Source organism: Oncorhynchus nerka, linkage group LG20, assembly GCF_034236695.1.
Source record: "Oncorhynchus nerka isolate Pitt River linkage group LG20, Oner_Uvic_2.0, whole genome shotgun sequence".
Classification (NCBI taxonomy): Eukaryota; Metazoa; Chordata; class Actinopteri; order Salmoniformes; family Salmonidae; genus Oncorhynchus; species Oncorhynchus nerka.
Genome location: NC_088415.1, coordinates 62972832 through 62992381, shown reverse-complemented (window position 1 = coordinate 62992381; position 19550 = coordinate 62972832). Strand labels below are relative to the sequence as shown.

At 44.9% G+C, this 19550-nt stretch overlaps 1 protein-coding gene across 6 annotated transcripts in view; it reads right to left on the bottom strand.

Moving 5' to 3' along the window:
- Nucleotides 1-1514: 1514 nt before the first annotated feature.
- Nucleotides 1515-19550, bottom strand: part of LOC115102936 (rho-associated protein kinase 1-like) — a 70667-nt gene continuing 52631 nt past the window's right edge. For 2 of the 6 annotated variants that reach the window (XM_029623394.2, XM_029623395.2), the window contains exons 15-33: nucleotides 18739-18830; nucleotides 17816-18062; nucleotides 16782-16888; nucleotides 16213-16363; nucleotides 15642-15802; nucleotides 15154-15338; nucleotides 14262-14331; nucleotides 14071-14174; nucleotides 13715-13880; nucleotides 13414-13507; nucleotides 13172-13260; nucleotides 12814-13005; nucleotides 12348-12513; nucleotides 7562-7632; nucleotides 7328-7416; nucleotides 7028-7106; nucleotides 6007-6268; nucleotides 3983-4190; nucleotides 1515-3568 (exon numbers count right to left, since the gene is read on the bottom strand). In XM_029623394.2, coding sequence (XP_029479254.1) covers nucleotides 3457-3568; nucleotides 3983-4190; nucleotides 6007-6268; nucleotides 7028-7106; nucleotides 7328-7416; nucleotides 7562-7632; nucleotides 12348-12513; nucleotides 12814-13005; nucleotides 13172-13260; nucleotides 13414-13507; nucleotides 13715-13880; nucleotides 14071-14174; nucleotides 14262-14331; nucleotides 15154-15338; nucleotides 15642-15802; nucleotides 16213-16363; nucleotides 16782-16888; nucleotides 17816-18062; nucleotides 18739-18830 — 2645 coding nt within the window. In that variant the 3' untranslated portion in view covers nucleotides 1515-3456. Of the gene's footprint in view, nucleotides 3569-3982; nucleotides 4191-6006; nucleotides 6269-7027; nucleotides 7107-7327; nucleotides 7417-7561; nucleotides 7633-8989; nucleotides 9043-12347; nucleotides 12514-12813; nucleotides 13006-13171; nucleotides 13261-13413; nucleotides 13508-13714; nucleotides 13881-14070; nucleotides 14175-14261; nucleotides 14332-15153; nucleotides 15339-15641; nucleotides 15803-16212; nucleotides 16364-16781; nucleotides 16889-17815; nucleotides 18063-18738; nucleotides 18831-19550 lie in introns of those variants that run through there. The other 4 variants (XM_029623398.2, XM_029623396.2, XM_029623397.2 and 1 more) reach the window with 4 other exon arrangements.

The following is a 19550-nucleotide window of genomic DNA, read 5'->3' as shown; positions in this document are numbered from 1 at the left end:
TCCAGGCACATGTTAAATCCCATCTGGACTACTGCAACTCTGTTGGCTGGGCTCCCCGATTGTGCCATCAAACCCCTAACTTATCCTGAATGCCACAGCCAGTTTGGTGTTCAACCACCACAAGTTCTTCCATGTCACTCCACTTCTCCATACACTCCACTGGCATCCAGTCGACAAGACCATGCATCCACTAAAATACCATGGCGCTTGCCTAAGGAGCAGCAAGGGGAACAACCCCTCCCTACCTTCAGGGTATCATTTATTTTCCTAGGCAAGTCAGTTAAATTCTTATTTACAATGACAGCCTACCAAAAGGCCTCCTGCGGGGAAGGGAGCTGGGATTTAAAAAAATATATATATAGGACATCACAACACGGTAGATGCACAAAACATGGTACAAACATTATTGGGCACAGACAACAGCACAAAGGCAAAAAGTTAGACAACTATGCTCAAACCCTATATCCCAACCAGAGAACTCCATTCTGCCACCTCTGGTCTCTTGGCCATCCCACCCCTACGGGAGGTCAGCTCCCAGGAACCAGCTTTGCCCTGATGTTAGGACAGTAGAGTTCCTGCCCATCTTCCGAAAACCCTACCTCTTCAAAGACTCTTAAAACTAGACACCGGCCTTATACCCCCCCCACACACAAAAAAAACACCTTTCACTTGTCTTTTCCAACTAGCATCGACTTTGCTGTTAACTTCTTTATTGAGGAAAATGTACTTACTAAGACTGATATTTGGTTGTCTCACCTAGCCATCTTAAGGTGAAAGCACTAAGTCGCTCTGGATAAGAGCATCTGCTAAATGACCAAAATGTAAAAGCAGCACGTCAGTAGTTCAAAACCTTCTTTACCTTGTGCTTTGTCCTTCCTGCCAATCAACAGTGATGCTCATCCGTCACACACCTCTTCTCTGTTCCCAGTACTGTGATTGTTGAATTACTAGCTACAATCACAGCCCTGTGATTGGTAAATCACTTCATTAGCCACAAGTCAATATGCAGTTGCTCAGAACAAATGACTACAGTGGGGCAAAAAAGTATTTAGTCAGCCACCAATTGTGCAAGTTCTCCCACTTAAAAAGATGAGGCCTGTAATTTTGTTTGGAGTGTGACTGTTTGAGGTTGTGGACAGGTGTCTTATACTGATAACAAGTTCAAACCGGTGCCATTAATACAGGTAACGAGTGGAGGACAGAGGAGCCTCTTAAAGAAGAAGTTACAGGTCTGAGAGCCAGGAATCTTGCTTGTTTGTAGGTGACCAAATACTTATTTTCCACCATCATTTGCAAATTAAATGCATTAAAAAAATCCAATAATGTGATTTTCTGGATTTTTTTTCTCATTTTGTCTGTCATAGTTGAAGTGTACCTATGATGAAAATTACAGGCCTCATCTTTTTAAGTGGGAGAACTTGCACAATTGGTGGCTGACTAAATACTTTTTTACCCCACTGTATATCAAAATCACTCTCATTGCCTAAATACATAACAAAAGAGAAGTCTGTAGATTACAGATAAAGATATGTTTATTGACACATATCCATCAGTGCGGCCTCCAATGCAATTAAACATGCGATTCATCCAAGACAAAATAGAGTAAGTAGGTCATAGTTCCAGTGCTTCCCCCTCACACTCTTTTTACTTAAACAAAAAAAAAAACATTTTGAATTAGCGGTTTATTCATGATCATTTTTTTTTGTATCTTCAAATGATGTACACAGCTGGATTTGCGTGAATGGGACGTTACCATATGAATATAATTATAACTGCATTTTTAACAAGCCTTCGTCAAGGTACATCATCCAGAAACTGTTGTGAAATAGATACTGGACTCTGGATACTCTGTGTTGACACATTACACTATTGCAATGAGTCTATAAAGAGGCATTCAAAATATACTCCAACCAGACAGGAAACGTTCTGATAAAACAACAATGAAGTAGATTTAAAAAAAAAAAAAAAAAAATGGAAGTTTGGATTTGTCTTGTTTATGGAGATAAACACAAAACAGATATGGCAGTAAATTCATTATCCAAACATTAAGGCACTAGGTGGGCCAAATGCTACACCTGGTTAAGTCTTCTACAAATAATTTACAATTCAAACAGTGCAGTTTTACATTTGTTTAAGTTAATGTTTTCCTTTTGAGCCATTTATCTATGAGTCAATGTAAGGCAATACATACAAAAAAATACAATATTACAGAAAACAATGTACCCAATGAATACACAAAGAAAAAGAAAATACTTTTTAGGTCTCCTATCCGCCATTACAATGGAATTTGCTTATGGCTTGGAGCAATTACAATAATTCATAAAAAAATAATGCATAGATTTAAATGATCCTGCACGTTCCTCACTCAATACTGAAAAACATCTAATACTCAGTTCCCAATACATACTCTGTCTCAACTGACCCGATATAGCCGGAGTGCCAAGTAATGAGGGATCGAAGCAAAGGCCACCAGAGTCCATCAGTCAAAGGCATTGAAGTCAATTTAGATGGAAACAGAGTATCTGTTTTCTCAGACGGGGGCGGGGGGGACACACACATTTACTTTCCCCCGAGATGTACCCATTCTCCACAGAGTTAAGCCAATCCCTGTACCACAGTACCTCAACGTTGACCATGTTTACATGCAAGAGTCCCAGCAAAACCTTCAGTCATTTATTCAACCATAAACCCTTCCTATTCCTGACATGGAAGATGTACTACCCACAGCATGTCACGAGCCCCTCGCTCTGTCTTTCCATCTCCCATTCAGGTCCCAAGTCCCACGTTTTGGAACGACGAGCCACGCCATCTTCTGGAAGAAACAAAGAGTTGCAAGTATGTGGTGGCTGGATGAGGGAGTCTTAGTTGAGGTTCCAGGGTGAGGGTAGGGGAAGAGGGGGTGAGGGGGGAATAGCAGGCCTTTTCAATGTCCCTGATGCCTTATGTCAGCTAACTATCCCAAATTTCCAGCGCTGGTCAGATTGCTTTAATTGACTTTGATATCAAATAGGGACCATCCTGTTTTTGTGAGGTGGGAAAGAAAAAAAACACAAAGTCCCAATAGAATCCAATGGTTCAGATGGTTAGCTGGAAGAAAGAGAAAACAGGTGTCCAGTGAAAGACATTTGACACTTGGTTAGTACCCCCCGGTAGATGTTAATACATTACATAGAAAAACAGGTTTGACATAGCAACTACATCTCCATTATGCATTCCATGGTCTCTGGCATCATACTTGGTCGAGGGAAACGCTTCAGGAAAGGTTGCATAGAGGCCTATGAGTTAGTCAATGGAAAAAAACAAACACTTTAGTGTCAAATTAGATTGAAAGAGTTCCAATTCAAACGGGAAAGAACCACAAAAGGACAGTACCACTGCAGTTAGACACACCATCAACACAGTCTGTTAATAATAAATAATCAAGCCAAAACAGTAAGGAGACAATAGTGTAAAGAGTTAAGACTTCTTCTGTAAATTTGGTGAGGAGGAGTTGTTGTTGTCAATGTCAACAAGTGCTGGATGTTGCGTCTGCTGCTTGGAGGCTGTGGTAGCAGAATGAGACTGCGACCTGGTTGTTACACAGGGCAGGAGAAAACAAAATAGCAAGTCACGTGGCTGACTGGACGACAACAGTCACAGACAGTCCACCAGCAGCAGGAGGGATGAACAGAGGACTTCTGGACCGGAGCACAACCTCCCTTATCGTCTCTTAGCCTCAATGTTCTGTATAGGCCAAAACAAGCCTCAAGCTATGGAGAACGAGTGTGACTGCTAAGGCAGTACAAGGCGGTTGGAAAGGGCTGCCCTGTGGGACCATCAGAGGTTGTGTCCAAAATTACACCCCATTACCTATATAGTGCACTACTTTTGACCAAAAGTAGTGCACTATATGGAGAATAAGATGCTCTGGACAACTGTAGTGTACTACTTTATAGAAGGAAAAGGATGCCATTTCAGGCCCAGAGAGTGTATGTAAGGTTACCTTGGCTTGCCTGTGATGCTTTTGGGGTTCTTGCGGAAGGACTGGTTGGGTGCGGGGCGGGTGGACATGGTGCGAGGCGACGCCCTCAGGAAGGAGGAGGGCGGTGTTTTGGGGATCTTCTTGCCCAGGTGACCGATCCATTTCTTCTGCTCGTCTTGGGTCAGAGCTAGCAGGAGCATGTCCCGGGCAGAGGTCACATCGTAGTTCACTGTTAGAGGAGACAAAAGCAGGCAGAACACTGAGAACACAAACTCAGGAAGTCCCCACTTACCCCTTAACGAAAGCCAAATCAAGTTATATTACACTGCTCAAAAAAATAAAGGGAACACTTAAACAACACAATGTAACTCCAAGTCAATCACACTTCTGTGAAATCAAACTGTCCACTTAGGAAGCAACACTGATTGACAATACATTTCACATGCTGTTGTGCAAATGGAATAGACAACAGGTGGAAATTATAGGCATTTAGCAAGACACCCCCAATAAAGGAGTGGTTCTGCAGGTGGGGACCACAGACCACTTCTCAGTTCCTATGCTTCCTGGCTGATGTTTTGGTCACTTTTGAATGCTGGCGGTGCTTTCACTCTAGTGGTAGCATGAGACGGAGTCTACAACCCACACAAGTGGCTCAGGTAGTGCAGCTCATCCAGGATGGCACATCAATGCGAGATGTGGCAAGAAGGTTTGCTGTGTCTGTCAGCGTAGTGTCCAGAGCATGGAGGTGCTACCAGGAGACAGGCCAGTACATCAGGAGACGTGGAGGAGGCCGTAGGAGGGCAACAACCCAGCAGCAGGACCGCAACCTCCGCCTTTGTGCAAGGAGGAGCACTGCCAGAGCCCTGCAAAATGACCTCCAGCAGACCACAAATGTGCATGTGTCTGCTCAAACGGTCAAAAACAGACTCCATGAGGGTGGTATGAGGGCCCGACGTCCACAGGTGGGGGTTGTGCTTACAGCCCAACACCGTGCAGGACGTTTGGCATTTGCCAGAGAACACCAAGATTGGCAAATTCACCACGGGCGCCCTGTGCTCTTCACAGATGAAAGCAGGTTCACACTGAGCACATGTGACAGACATGACAGTCTGGAGACGCCATGGAGAACGTTCTGCTGCCTGCAACATCCTCCAGCATGACAGGTTTGGCGGTGGGTCAGTCATGGTGTGGGGTGGCATTTCTTTGGGGGGCCGCACAGCTCTCCATGTGCTCGCCAGAGGTAGCCTGACTGCCATTAGGTACCGAGTCATCTCGATCCTCAGACCCCTTGTGAGACCATATGCTGGTGTGGTTGGCCCTGGGTTCCTCCTAATGCAAGACAATGCTAGACCTCATGTGGCTGGAGTGTGTCAGCAGTTCCTGCAAGAAGAAGGCATTGATGCGATGGACTGGCCCGCCCGTTCACCAGACCTGAATCCAATTGAGCACATCTGGCACACCTGTCTCGCTCCATCCATCAACGCCACGTTGCACCACAGACTGTCCAGGAGTTGGCGGATGCTTTAGTCCAGGTCTGGGAGGAGATCCCTCAGGAAACCATCCGCCACCTCATCAGGAGCATGCCCAGGCATTGTAGGGAGGTCATACAGGCACGTGGAGGCCACACACACTACTGAGCCTCATTTTGACATGTTTTAAGGACATTACATCAAAGTTGGATCAGCCTGTAGTGTGGTTTTCCACTTTATTTTTGATTGTGACTCCAAATCTAGACCTCCATGGGTCGATACATTTTATTTCCATTGATAATGTGTGATTTTGTTGTCAGCACATTCAACTATGTAAATAAAAAAGTATTTAATAAGAATATTTAATTCATTCAGAACTAGGATGTGTTATTTTAGTGTTCCCTTTATTTTTTTGAGCAGTGTATATTCAATTTAACCTGTTTTTCTTTCTCGCCTTTATTTTGGTGCTGAAAACCAGGATCAAGCAGTTGGTCTTGTAATTTTCTAAGTATATTTTCCCCCACTTTCACCACTGATTTAGGTTTCGTCAGTCTAACCTAAACTCTGCGACAGTACCTTTGCAGGGGGCAATGACGTCCTCCTTCTTGTCGAGGTGGTCCTGGTGGCACTTGACGTGGCAGCGGCGGCACTCCAGGGCAGGTGGGGGCTTGAAGACGTTCCACAGGGGCTTGGCGCAGGCCTCGCAGTTCGTGGGGAAGTGGTAAAGCGTGGGGATGAACTCATGACCTTTGTGGGGCAGGCAGTTGGTCTTGTCGCCCTGCGAGACCGTCTCCATGTCCGCCTCCTTCCTGCACTCCCCCTCATTGGCATACAGGATCTAAAGGCGGGAGACGAGAGAGTAAGAGTCTCTCCCAAACATTTCTGCGTTTTTATAAAAGGGATAGTTTGAAGCGGGGCTTTCAGGGTTGTATACTACTGAATCAGAAAATCTAATTGAAAGTCTCTCTGGGGTAAAAAAAGGAGTCTGCTTAACTAATTGTCAATGTAGACTGAAGTGCACTCAAGACAGGTGTCAAAATCTACAATGGGATTGTAATCATCTGTTTGAGCAGGCAGGTCACCCAGTATTCGACATCTGCCCACTAGGGGTTAACGGTGAGTGATACCTTTAAATCGGTTTTGGTTTTGCTCGGATGTTGTGGACAGGGATGGTGGAAGCATCTGCCTATGGTTCCAAAGGTTGCATGTTCGAATCCAGCGATAGGACGTTTTTTCTTCATATTTGTGTTTTAAGCCTATCCCAAACCTTAACCATTCTGAATTCATGCCTAAACGTAACCTTGGAATGATACAGAGAATTACCCAAACACTTCAAAACATGGCTGAACGTCTAATTCTGACAGACTGTGAGAACTTGTTTGAGAATGGGCAAGTAAGGTGATTGTAGACCTAAAAAAAAATACTGAGCTGGTTAACTTGATTGGTTTAGGTCAGAAGGCATCGTCCTGCGACCAATGGGGGCATTCTAACGCGAACACGTTGCCACGAACCAGTAGTGCAGACGGCCTCCGTGCTTTCTGACGTAAGGCAATGGGTCAAGAAGGTTGATTGGTCAGGTCAGAAGTTTCCTTCCTACCTGGAATATCCTGGGGATCTCCTCGGTCTCTGCACGGTACACATCACCCTGGGTGACTGGACGCACGTGGAACAGTTTGCTGCACAGAACAACAAGCCATGTGTGATTATTGGGGGATCAGAATACACTGCCTCAGACACTGTTACACGAGCTCTTACAACCAAAGTAATAATCTTCACATAAAACAAACTCATCTAAGATGGTGGATATTCTGTCAGTGTTAAAACAGATGGCGAGTGTAAAGAAAGTTTTTTTATTTTGTATTTTTTTAAACGAAATCCACAGAACAAGGGTACTTACTCGATATCTAGTACCATGGAGGGGTTGGACTGTTCTTTGTCCTGTTCATCGTTGTAGAACAGAATCTTCTTGCTGCTCACCACCACATACTGAGGAGAAATAATGTTAGGAAGAATCATGTTGGCCTTAAGGAGTAGGCACCTAGGCAGCACCATCAATACGACCAGTACTGTGCCATTGAATCTGAATCAGTAAAGTCAGGAAATTCGATTCAAAAGCGTCCAGGTGACATACCTGCTTCTTCCAGCCATATCGTTTGATATTAGGTTTATTAGGAATGGACAGCCACCCTTCCAGTCTGGATTCTACACAGACACAAGATAGACACAAATGAAAACCAAGCCTGTGGGTAACACTGTCCCCAAAACACCATGCAGTGATTCAATTCAAACTCAGCTGGAGGGGAAGAACAAAACAAAAAAAAGTCATGTGACAAGGCCGGGCCATAATAAGTCATTTCAAGTTCAATTTCTCTGCCCGGGTTACACTTCAAAATAACTGTAGTTATACACTAGCATGTGACCGACAGAGTTAGAATATCCCATACGGTTACTTCAAGCTCAGTAGTTTTAGATCTCATGCATAAAGGAGCATTAATTCAAAGGGATATATAGGACAGTATAAATGTCTTCACTAAAAGCAAGTCACATCCACGTTATTTTTTCCCAGACAGTTAGATATCATGGACTAGCTTAAACTCCATGGTGGTCTAGATAGATGTGTGGCGAACAGCTATTTTCTACTCAGTCAACGGCTGACCAAGCATGGCCGTTCCAGCCAGAGAATTATGAATCACTTATCAAATTCTAATTCAATGGATCTGTCCATCCAACATGGAGCTTCTGATGCCTCAGTCTACCATCACATAGCAGGGAACTGAATATGGTTGGGAATATCCTTCCATTGTGTTAAAAGTTTTACCGACTCGACACAAAGAGCATGCTTTGGCGCAACGCAAAACAAGCTACAAAAGAACAGTGAATTGATCAAAAGCTCAACTAGAGTTCCTTGACTCTGAAAAGGAGCCGCTTCTGTTCTGAGGTGAACATGCCAAAACAAAACTTAAAAAAGCACAATGGACAGAGGCTCAAAAGGAAGGGTGTGGATCGTGGTTTCCAGACACGTTTTGAAAGGTGCTCAGAGTGATAGGTTAAACCACACAGTGCTGTTGTAGTCTAGTGTTACAGTAGCTAACCTCTCATGTAGTCACTTTAGGAGTCACTCAGATTTTATGATCGCTTGCCCTGCCGCAAAATAAATGTACAGCTGACAACATTGAAACTGATTACCTACAGAATACTCATTTATAGGGTACAGTTAGAATTTGTACTGAAATAAATGTTAAATGAAGTTCTATACTGTAAATGGTTCATTTGCACCCTACAAATGGCTTATGTGAATTATGATTCCCGGTTAGTACATGAAAATGCCCCCCAGCATGGCACAACTTGGTTCAACAAAAGCCAACTTGCTTAAAATACCCTAAAAGGGGGCTATAACTGCTGTCACTCGGAATGGCCTTTCAAAAGTGTTGGCGAGAGCATACAAGAAGGATGGATACCTTTCTCGCCCCAAAAAACAAAAACACAAGGGATGCGAAAGACATACAGTAGTGCAGCCTAGGCCAGGCACAATTGGGGTCCACAACTCCGAGTTACTCACAGAAGGAAAAGAACAGAAGATACAAAGATAGGGGGGAGAGCAAGGAGAACCAACTGGAGATGGGGGAATAAGAGATGAGAGAGGACTTTAACCACAGGCACATCAGGCATTCAATGTACAGCAAAACATTGTTGGTAGGTCTCCAAAGAAAAACAGTCATTTTAAAATGGACTATTCAAGTTGACACTTGAACCAGGTGGGTTAGGAAATATGAAAATCAGCAATCTCCTATACGGTGCATTCGGAAAGTACTCAGACCCCTAAACTTTTACCACTTGGTTACATTACAGCCTTATTCGAAATTGGATTAAATATTTTTCTCAAACTACACACAATACCCCCAAAACGACAAAGCGAAAATAGGTTAAGATTTTTTTTGCACATTTAAAAATTAAAAACAGAAATACCTTAATTACATAACTATTCAGACACTTTGCTAAGAGACTCAAAATTAAGGTCAGGTGCATCCCGTTTCCATTCACCCTTGAGATGTTTCTACAACTTGATTGTCCACCTGTGGAATATTCAATTGATTGGACATGAATTGGAAAGGCACACAGCTGTCAATATAAGGTCTCACGGTTGACAGTGCATGTCAGAGAAAAAGAAACAAGCCATAATGTCGAAGGAATTGACCGTAGAGCTCCGAGACAGTATTGTGTCGAGGCACAGATCTGGGGAAGGGTACCAAAAAATGTCTGCAGTACTGAAGGTACCCAAGAACAAAGTGGCCTCCATCATTCTTAAATGGAAGAAGTTTGTAACCACCAAGAGCTGGCCGCTCGGCCAAACCGAGCAATCGAGAGAGAAGGGCCTTGGTCAGGGAGGTGACCAAGAACCCAATGGTCACTCTGACAGAGCTGCAGAGTTCCTCTGTGGAGATGGGAGAACCTTGCAGAAGGTCAACCATCTCTGCAGCACTCCACCAATTAGGCCTTTATGGTAGTGACCAGTAAAAGGCACATGACAACCCACTTGGGAGTTTGCCAAAAGGACCTAAAGGACTCTCCGACCATGAGAAACAAGATCATCTTGTCTGATGAAACCAAGATTGAACTCTTTGGGGATGTTTTTCAGGGGCAAAGACTGGGAGACTAGTCAAGATCGAGGGAAAGATGAACAGAGCAAAGTACAGACAGATCCTTGATGAAAACCTGCTCCAGAGTGCTCAGGACCTCAGACTGGGGTGGAGGTTCACTTTCCAACAGGACAACAACCCTAAGCACACAGCCAAGGCAATGCAGGAGTGGCTTCGGGACAAGTCTCTGAATGTCCTTGAATGGCCAAACCAGATCTCGGACTTAAACCACGGTCAAACATCTCACGACAGACCTGAAAATAGCTGTGCAGCGACGCTCCCCATCCAACATGACAGAGCTTGAGAGCATCTGCAGAGAAGAATGGAAGAAACTTCCCAAATACAGGCTTGTCAAGCTTGTAGCGTCATATCCAAGAACACTCGAGGCAGTAATCACTGCCAAAGGTGCTTCAACAAAGTACTGAGTAGAGGGTCTGAATACTTATGTACAGTTGAAGTCGGAAGTTTACATACACCTTAGCCAAATACATTTAATCCTAGTAAAAATTCCCGTCTTAGGTCAGTTAGGATCACCACTATTTTAAGAATGTGACATGTCAAAAAATTAGAGGGAATTATTTATTTCAGCTTTTATTTCCTTCATCACATTCCCAGTGGTAGCATTGCCTTTCAATTGTTTAACTTGGGTCAAACGTTTCGGGTAGCCTTCCACAAGCTTCCCACAATAAATTGAGTGAATTTTGGCCCATTCCTCCTGACAGAGCTGGTGTAACTGAGTCAGGTTTGTAGGCCTCCTTGCTCCACACGCTTTTTTCAGTTCTACCCACAAATGTTCTATAGGATTGAGGTCAGGGCTTTGTGATGGCCACTCCAATACCTTGACTTTGTTATCCTTAAGCCATTTTGCCACAACTTTGGAAGTATGCTTGGGGTCATTGTCCATTTGGAAGACCCATTTGGAAGACCCATTTGCGACCAAGCTTAAACTTCCTGACTGATGTCTTGAGATGTTGCTTCAATATATCCACATATTTTCTCTTGCTCATGATGCCATCTATTTTATGAAGTGCACCAGTCCCTCCTGCAGCAAAGCACGCCCACAACATGATGCTGCCACAGCAGTGCTTCACAGTTGGGATGGTGTTCTTCGGCTTGCAAGCCTCCCCCTTTTCCTCCAAACATAATGGTCATTATGGCCAAACAGTTCTATTTTTGTTTCATCAGACCAGAGGACATTTCTCCAAAATGTACGATCTTTGTCCCCATATGCAGTTGGAAACCGTAGTCTGGCTTTTTTTACTGCGACTTTGGAGCAGTGGCTTCTTCCTTACTGAGCGGCCTTTCAGGTTATGTGGATAGAGATACCTTTGTACCATCTTCACAAGGTCCTTTTGCTGTTGTTCTGGGATTGATTTGCACCTTTTGCACCAAAGTACATTCAACTCTGGTGTTTATACTTGCATACTATTGTTTGTTCAGATGAACGTGGTACCTTCAGGCCTTTGGAAATTGCTCCCAAGTCTGAACCAGACTTGTGGAGGTCTACAATTTGTTTTCTGTGTTTTTTCCCTATGATGTCAAGCAAAGAGGCACTGAGTTTGAAGGTCGGCCTTGAAATACATCCACAGGTACACCTCAAATTATGTCAATTAGCCTATCAGAAGCTTCTAAAGCCATGACATCATTTTCTGAAATTTTCCAAGCTGTTTAAAGGCACAGTCAACTTAGTGTATGTAAACTTCTGATCCACTGGAATTGTGAATTATAAGGGAAATAATCTGCCTGTAAACAATTGTTGGAAAATTTATGCACAATGTAGATGTCTTAACCGAATTGCCAAAACTATAGTTTGTTAACAAGACATTTGTGGAGTGGTTGAAAAACTATTTTTAAAGACTCAAACCTAAGTGTATGTAAACTTCCGACTTCAACTGTATATGTGATACAACGGGAGGTCTGAATACTTTCCGAATGCACTCTAGGTACTTCACTGCTTCAGAACAATACAGTCATAGCTCAACCAGTCATGGAATGGTTTAATAACTTGGAATGGCTAGGATTGATAAGCTTTAAATCATGCCAGGGTTCGTGTTGAATCATTAAAGCTAGCCTGATGAACCAAACATCTAGTTCAGTGATCCAAAATCCTGCTCATTGAGAGCTGTAGTACTGTAGATTTTTGTCCCAGCTTAGCATCATCCCCCCTTCGCTGAATCATGTGTGCTGTGGCTCATCACGAACAGGGTTTGAGCATGTTTGGCCTAGCCCGTCCTTTGACACAGCTGCCCTCGGGTCAGTTGACCCGCGCGGTGAACTTACCGGCGATGTTGCTGTCCGTCTCATCCATCTGCAGGCTGGTGACGCTGGAGTTGTCCATGCGCAGCTGCAGGTCGTTGAGCCTTTCCCTCAGCTGCTCGATGTCACTCTCCTTGCTGTCCAGCTGCATCTGCAGCTCGTTGCGGTACGTGCACTCCTCGGACAGTTGCTGTTGTAGAAGAGGAGAGGCAAACAGTGAATATGCAGTCACTTTAGGGAAGATCAGAAGCACCGTCGAGGAGGAATGTAGCACTGCCTTTCACTATGGACTTTCAGCTCTGTTCTAAATTAGGAATGTATTTGACTAAATCTTCCTAACTGTCTTATTACCTCACTCTTACCTAAAAGGGTGCTTTTTTTGTACTATTTTAAAGCATACTACTAGTTAAATGTTCCCATGATCATCATCAGATGATGTTTAGACCAATTTGACCCAATCTGTTCAATTGACTGACAATGTATTACTGACCGCCTGCATCTCACTGAGCTCCTTCTGGTACTTAATGGCCATGTGGTTGAACTTGTCCTTCTCCTGTTTGAGCTCAAGCTGCAGCTTGCGGTTCTCCTTCTCCTTCTTCCTCAGGTCGGTCGTGTTGCCCTTCTTCTTGGTGTCCAGCTTCATATCCTTCCTGTTCATGATCTCTGCCAGCTTGTTCACCGCCTGGAGACACAGTTGAGGGTTGGGATCAAATAGGGTAACCAGCTGAGGTAAGGTTAAGGTATAACAAATTGGGGCAACTGGTTGAGGTGTTTGGATGTAAATAAGGATAACTATTGATGTAGAATTCTGTAATGTAAATTGTGGTGTAAGGATGAAGTGTCTTCACCTGAGTCTTGAGCGTGCGCTCTGTGCTGAGAACCTTCTCGTAGTTGGCCTTGATTGCGTTTGTAATCTCCTCTTTCTGGGAGGCATACTCTGCAGGAAAGAAGGGTACAGCCTGAGAAACTAGGCAGTCTTACAGGGATCTAACTAACTCATCGGGGACATACAATGGCCTATGTTGACCTTACCCATAGACCTAGAATATAGTAATTACACCAAATTATCACAATTGAGTCTTGGCGTTACCTTCCTCCTGAATGCGAAGTTTGTTGTTCAGCTCGGCCTTCTCCTTGCTGAGGTTCTCCACATCTTTGGTCAGGGTTTTGTTGGAATCCTCAAGCTGGGGAGAGATGCATTCAGAGGTTTAAAATGTAGGTGTTCTACAGCTGTCTGAGACACACAAAAACAATCATTAAATAACCCAATATTGAAAGTATACCAAGCTGTTGTTTCCTCTGTGCCCCCATTCCTGGGTAGGTGTGCATTTTCTCTGACATTCATTTACAATGCAGGAGAGCAGTGTGTATTGAGGCACGCTGTAACTGACCCGTGCGATGGTGGCATCCTTCTCGGTGCCCTCCTGCTTGTGTCTGGCCGTGGTCTTCTTGTTCTCCTGGCTCAGCTCAAAGTATTGCTCCTCCTGGAGCGCCCTGGCCAGCTGCTCCGACTCCGCCTTGGTCACGGTCAGATCCAGCTGGGCCAACAGGGAGTCCCTGGTGGGAGGGAGGATGGACACACAGTTTAAAATGGAATAATAAATCACTCTGCATGGAGATTTGAAAGGAGAGTGGTGGGGAAAAAAATGCACGCCATATTTGAAGTACAACGTATGATTGCAAAACACATTCTTGCTACATTGACAAATGCCTGATTTATAACGGGTTCCATTTTGTGATTTGTTACCTTTCGCTGTGCAGCTCCTGCACCTTCTTTTGAACTTCCTGGACCTGCCGGTTCCTCTCCTCAATATCCTCTTTCAGTTCCTTCACCTGAGTTTTATAAAGCGTCTGGGAGGGGTAGAGAGAGGAGATATGGCAATTAAGTTAGCCACTGAGCCAGGTTATCGGAGAGTGGGGTAGATGGGTCCTACTCACTGAGAAATACTGTTCGGCCTCAAGCTGATCCTGAAGTTCCCTCATCTGTCCCTCGTTGCCCCTGTACTGCCTGGAAGACAGACACACAAACCACATGATTTAACATATTGGAGTTTCAAAACAACCAAATCAGTGTTGAAAGGGAAATTCAGATAAAATCATCAAGAAGCGATCAAACTTGTCAGCCCCAAAATGTGTGTATATATTATGAACCTAATGACACTGTACTATCCAATATGTCCCAGGGCTGTAATTAGCTGGGGAATACCACCACCACCACTGCTGCTTGCATAGCTCCGTAGGCGGAAACCTACAGAACGCTCTGCAGACGGATTAACAGTCCAGTCAGTCTGGTCTGGTGGGAGGAGCTGGACTGCAGGCTAATCCTTAATCCTGTGGTGTAAACATTGTCAGAGGGCAGCTTTGCCACAATTACCCCCTAAACTGGAATAAGAGCCTTTTTACTGGAATATCAACCAATTGTAGGGCCATTTAACGTCTTGACTCCCAAAGCGGTATTAGCTAGCTGCAGGAAGGAAAAACATCAAACTAAAAGACTCTTACAGAATGTTAGACTTTCAGAAAAGAGTTGAGCGAATGAAGACGGATAAGTGTGGCTGAAAGGTATTGCACACATTTGGAAGGGAGGTAACATGCATTGAGATGATGCTCAATGTGGGCCTGTTAAGAATACAAGCTAGAAGTTACCCACAGACCTAGGGTCAGATCACCCAACCCCCATCCCAACTATAATAAACATTAGGGGGATGGAAAGATCTCTGACCCTTGTACGAGTGACTAGTGGTAAACTCGACATACCCCAATTATTTGGGGTAAGTCAAACTGTGGTGGGCTTTGACAACATGCGACTAGTTTTGGAAGGTTTTCTCACTTGGTGAGCTGTGCGAGCTGGAACTCGAGCGACCGTTTGCTCTCTAGTGCCGCGTTGATCTCCTGCTTCAGCTGCTTCTCCGAGCCCTTCAGCCGGTCAGCCTCCTGCGAGCGGCTCTTCAGCTCGTTCTGGGCCAGCAGCCTCTTACTGGACTCCTGCTCCAGCTGCATCCGTAGACCTTTCACCTGAGAGGAAAGAGGGAGGGAACCCCATGTGTTAGGAGACAAACAGTATGTCCTAACTACACAGGTTATACCAGGAGATTTCGTCTTGGGTAAAAAAAAATATATATATATTTTTTAACAAATTCGCCAACGTTCAAAGTGGGCCTGAATCCTAACTACTGTGAAATTTGCCATTAGTAACCATTCATGACTGACGTCTGATAAGTCAGACGGTTGAACGAGTGATGCAAAGTTGAAGGTTATCAGCACGTGACCGTGGGCATCCACCCCAGACAGTACGAGTTAACATCCGGTGGTGCTCACCTCGTCCTCCAGCCTCTCCTTCTGCTTCATCAGCTGCTCCATCTTCTGCACTGACTGCTTGAGGTCAAACTCCAGCATGGAGCACTGCTTCTCCACCTCCACCACCCTGCTCTCCGCTCGCATCCTCGCCCCGCTCTCCTCCGACACCTTCTGCTGCACCGCTGGAGGGAAGAAAGGAAGACGTGTCACTCAGTTGCAACTGTCCATCCGTCATTCTATGGAGGATCTTACCAACAGATTTAATAGGACATTCGTGCTCAGTCATTTCAAATAAACTACATCGAAAAAGGTCAGTACTGCAACAACTGCTAGAAGACAAGTGAATGTTGCTTCAGTGCTAGACAGTCTCAGTCATTTCTGGTTTTTGGAAGGTGGGATGTGGTCCAGCTTTTTAATACGTAGGGGGGGGTAAAGTCTCGACATGCCACATGGAGGGGAGCGGAGTACATTCCCTGAATTCCGCCCCTTTCCATCCAGTGCCCCCTGGGTAAGAGTGGTGCAGGTGGGGGGGGGGGCGACAAACAGAAAAAGGAGACAGATAGGGTATGCGCCAACACAGGCTCAGAAATACCATGCATGGCAGCTGACTTGGCCTCTTCAATGGACTCGTATTTGTCAGTGAGCTGGGCCCGCGTCACTCTGTGTTCTGTGTGCTCCTGGTCCAAACGCTGCTGCAGAGTCTTCAGCTTGTAGTTCAGGTCAATCTCCAGGTTGTTCTTCTCCTGTTGGGAGACAACACTGAATTGCATAAAGAATCCCAAGAATGGACATTTGCATCCGAGCAGCGTGTCCATCTTGATCCGGAAAAAAACAGTCATTCTGCTGATCTTTATGGGAGAGACACTGCGAATAAGGGGACTAAAATACCAGTTAGATGAACATTTGGTTATCCCACCGTAAGATGTTTTTATTCATCTAAAATGTTTGATTTACTTTGTCAAGATTGAAAAGAAAATAAGCTAATAAAGGTGCACAGCTGTTTAATTTTATATATATATTTTTTTTTCTTCCCATTTTGACCCCTACTGACAGTAGGTGGACTTCACAAGTAACTGGATATCAACGGCAGGTTTTGTGTTAGCAGGAGAACGCATAGTATGGGTTTGTATGTGACGTGTGGAGACTTGGGAGGGCACAAACCTTCTCCAGGTTGTTTCTCCTCTCCTGGGCCTGCTTGCGTTCCGCCTCCACTTTGGACAGGCCGAGTTTCAAGTTCTTATTGTCCTCCTGAAGACCAGTCGTCCGCACTACAGACACGCACACACACACACACAAAACAGGGGTTTGTGCAACGTGCTCAACGCACCAGAATGCATAGCTTTAAGACTTGGAAAACTATATCTGTACATCTACAAAAGTCTGGACTGTAAGGACACTGGACAATAAAGTATTATTTTTTCTAGTCAATGTGGACTTCTGTACCACTTCAAATTCAGTCGGAATGAAGAGCAATATTTCAACACAATCCCTCAGATATATTCACCCCCGAGCCTCTCCTACTGTACAAAGAGTTCTGTAGGCATTGGACAGTGCCTGGGCATGTCTAATGTGATGAATGAGAATGTTTAGAACTGGAGCTAATAATCCCCAGCTGTCTCTTAAACAGCGAGTGAGTTCACTTCAGATCATTTGAAGTTAGTTGAACAGCTAAGTAAGAGTGACTGAGGTATTACTGTAAAGCAAACTAAAATGGGTGTAGGCGACCACATGAATCCATTCTAAGTTCTAACACATGCAGTCAGACACCTCGTATTTACTCAAACACAGAGTCATGTCGTAGTCACATTTACTCATAGAACAATGAGTGCAGTCTTTGGGCCCGAGTGTCCAAAATCGCCACCCTTTTCCTTGTCTGGTGCACTCCCCTACATAGATTTAAGAGCCTTTGATTGGTGTAAGAGACCATGCTTAGCTGAGTGCTTAGATATGTATTTGTTGTTGTATGTATAACCGCGCTTCTACACCTGCATTGCTTGCTGTTTGGGGTTTTAGGCTGGGTTTCTGTACAGCACTGAGATATCAGCTGATGTACGAAGGGGTATATAAATACATTTGATTTGATTTTGTATAGACCGCAGGAAGAGTAGCTGTCGGCTAATGGGGATCAGAATAAAGATTAAAAAGTGCACACTTTAGGGAGAAGTGTGGAGAATTAGGATGTAGCCAAATGGTACCTTGCAGCTCGTGGATCTCCTCTGATCCCTGGCTGTAGCACCTCCTTTCAGAGTCCAGCGTGCTCTGCAGCTGCAGCAGCTCCTTCTCCAGCTGGGCCCTCCCCCCGTCAGACGAACGGCACTTCTCCTGCAGCTCGCGGTTCAGCCCCTCCAGCTGGCTCATGGACTTGGCCATCTCCGTGTGGCTCTTCCTCAGCCGCGCCGCCGTGTCCGACTCTGCCCGCAGCAGGTCATTGGCCTCCTCCAGCTGCCAGTCAAGGAAACGGCCATTAGGGAAAGCTCGGAGTCAATATTACTTCCGGACACAGACGATCCGCTCAGTTGCTGCAGAACGTTGATTGAGACAGTTGGGTTTCTTAACCGACATGTGGGAGGACGTCTAATGTTGTGAACAGAATGATATCCAATCATAAGCTTCTAATAATACCTAATAGGCAAAGACTACTTCTGCTCTCTGAAAGGTCTATACCAGTCCAGTCTGAGGCCTTGTTTCTATAAAAATAAAAAGTGACTTCAATTTGCTGATAAAAATCCAGTCATGTAATGGAACAAAGCCTTAGGGTGATGACACCGGGTCAGATATTGTTCATCCTTGTCATGGTTAAGGTTCCGATTTAGAGTGGAGTAATCTGATCCTTGATCTGTGGTTAAAACCTGGCCTGCCCTCTCCTTGACCTGTCTCACACAACCCTCAAAACTAACATCCCTCACACATCCCCTTCACCGTCTGTACCGTTGACCCCAGATTCTGAACTTTGACAGACATTCTGACTCTTTGATTGGATGAGCCGACTACTACATTGACACAGACCTCAAACAACCCCCTCACAACTACACTGACCCCTGTGCTGTGTGGATGGTAATCAAAGAGAGCAGTGTGTGTGTGTGTGTGTGTGTGTGTGTGTGTGTGTGAGATACTGTACCTGATTTTGCAACTGTAGGATCTTGTCATTCGAGGCCTGAGAGTTTTGGCAGATTTTCCTCATGTCCTCAAGCTGCTCCTTCAGAGTGGACACTGAGACGAGAGAGAGAAAGAGGAGTCAATCAAAGATTAAGTAAATCTTCACACACACACACACACACACGTCCCTTTCAAAACATGATGCTACACTAAACTAACTGTATCAAGAACCTGTTTTTTTGTGCGTGGGACTTGCTCACACGTTGCATTTAAAGTGCTCCGTTTATGGTACCGGATCTGGTTGTGCTTGAATTCACAGCGAGCCACTGGTCCCAGTCAATGGGAGGGTCTCAGATGATGTTTGTCTGGGTTAAGACCGCTCGTCAGAGGGACAGAGACTAGCAGACAACCAGAATAGCGGGTCAAGCAGCTCTAGTCTTGCTCGGCCAGGGTGAGTAGTAATCCAGTTGGGACAAACATCTGTTCGGGCCAGATCAAGGCTACGCCCTAAATGGCGCCCTATTCCCTACGGGCCCCGGTCAAACGTTGTCCACTTTATATGGAACAGGGTGCCATTTTGGGACGCTCTCTAACTTCAGGGAGGAGAGGGATGCTACAAAGGTTTATATGCATTGTCACATACACCGGACAGGTGCAGTGAAATGTGTCGTTTTACAGGGTCAGCCATAGTAGTACGGCGCCCATGGAGAAAATGAGGGTTAAGTGCCTTGCACCTTAACAGATTTTTAACCTTGCCAGCTCGGGTATTTGAACCACTACAGCCCCGGGGGGGGGGGGGGGAGCTTATCATGGATTATACTGTAGCATTAACCC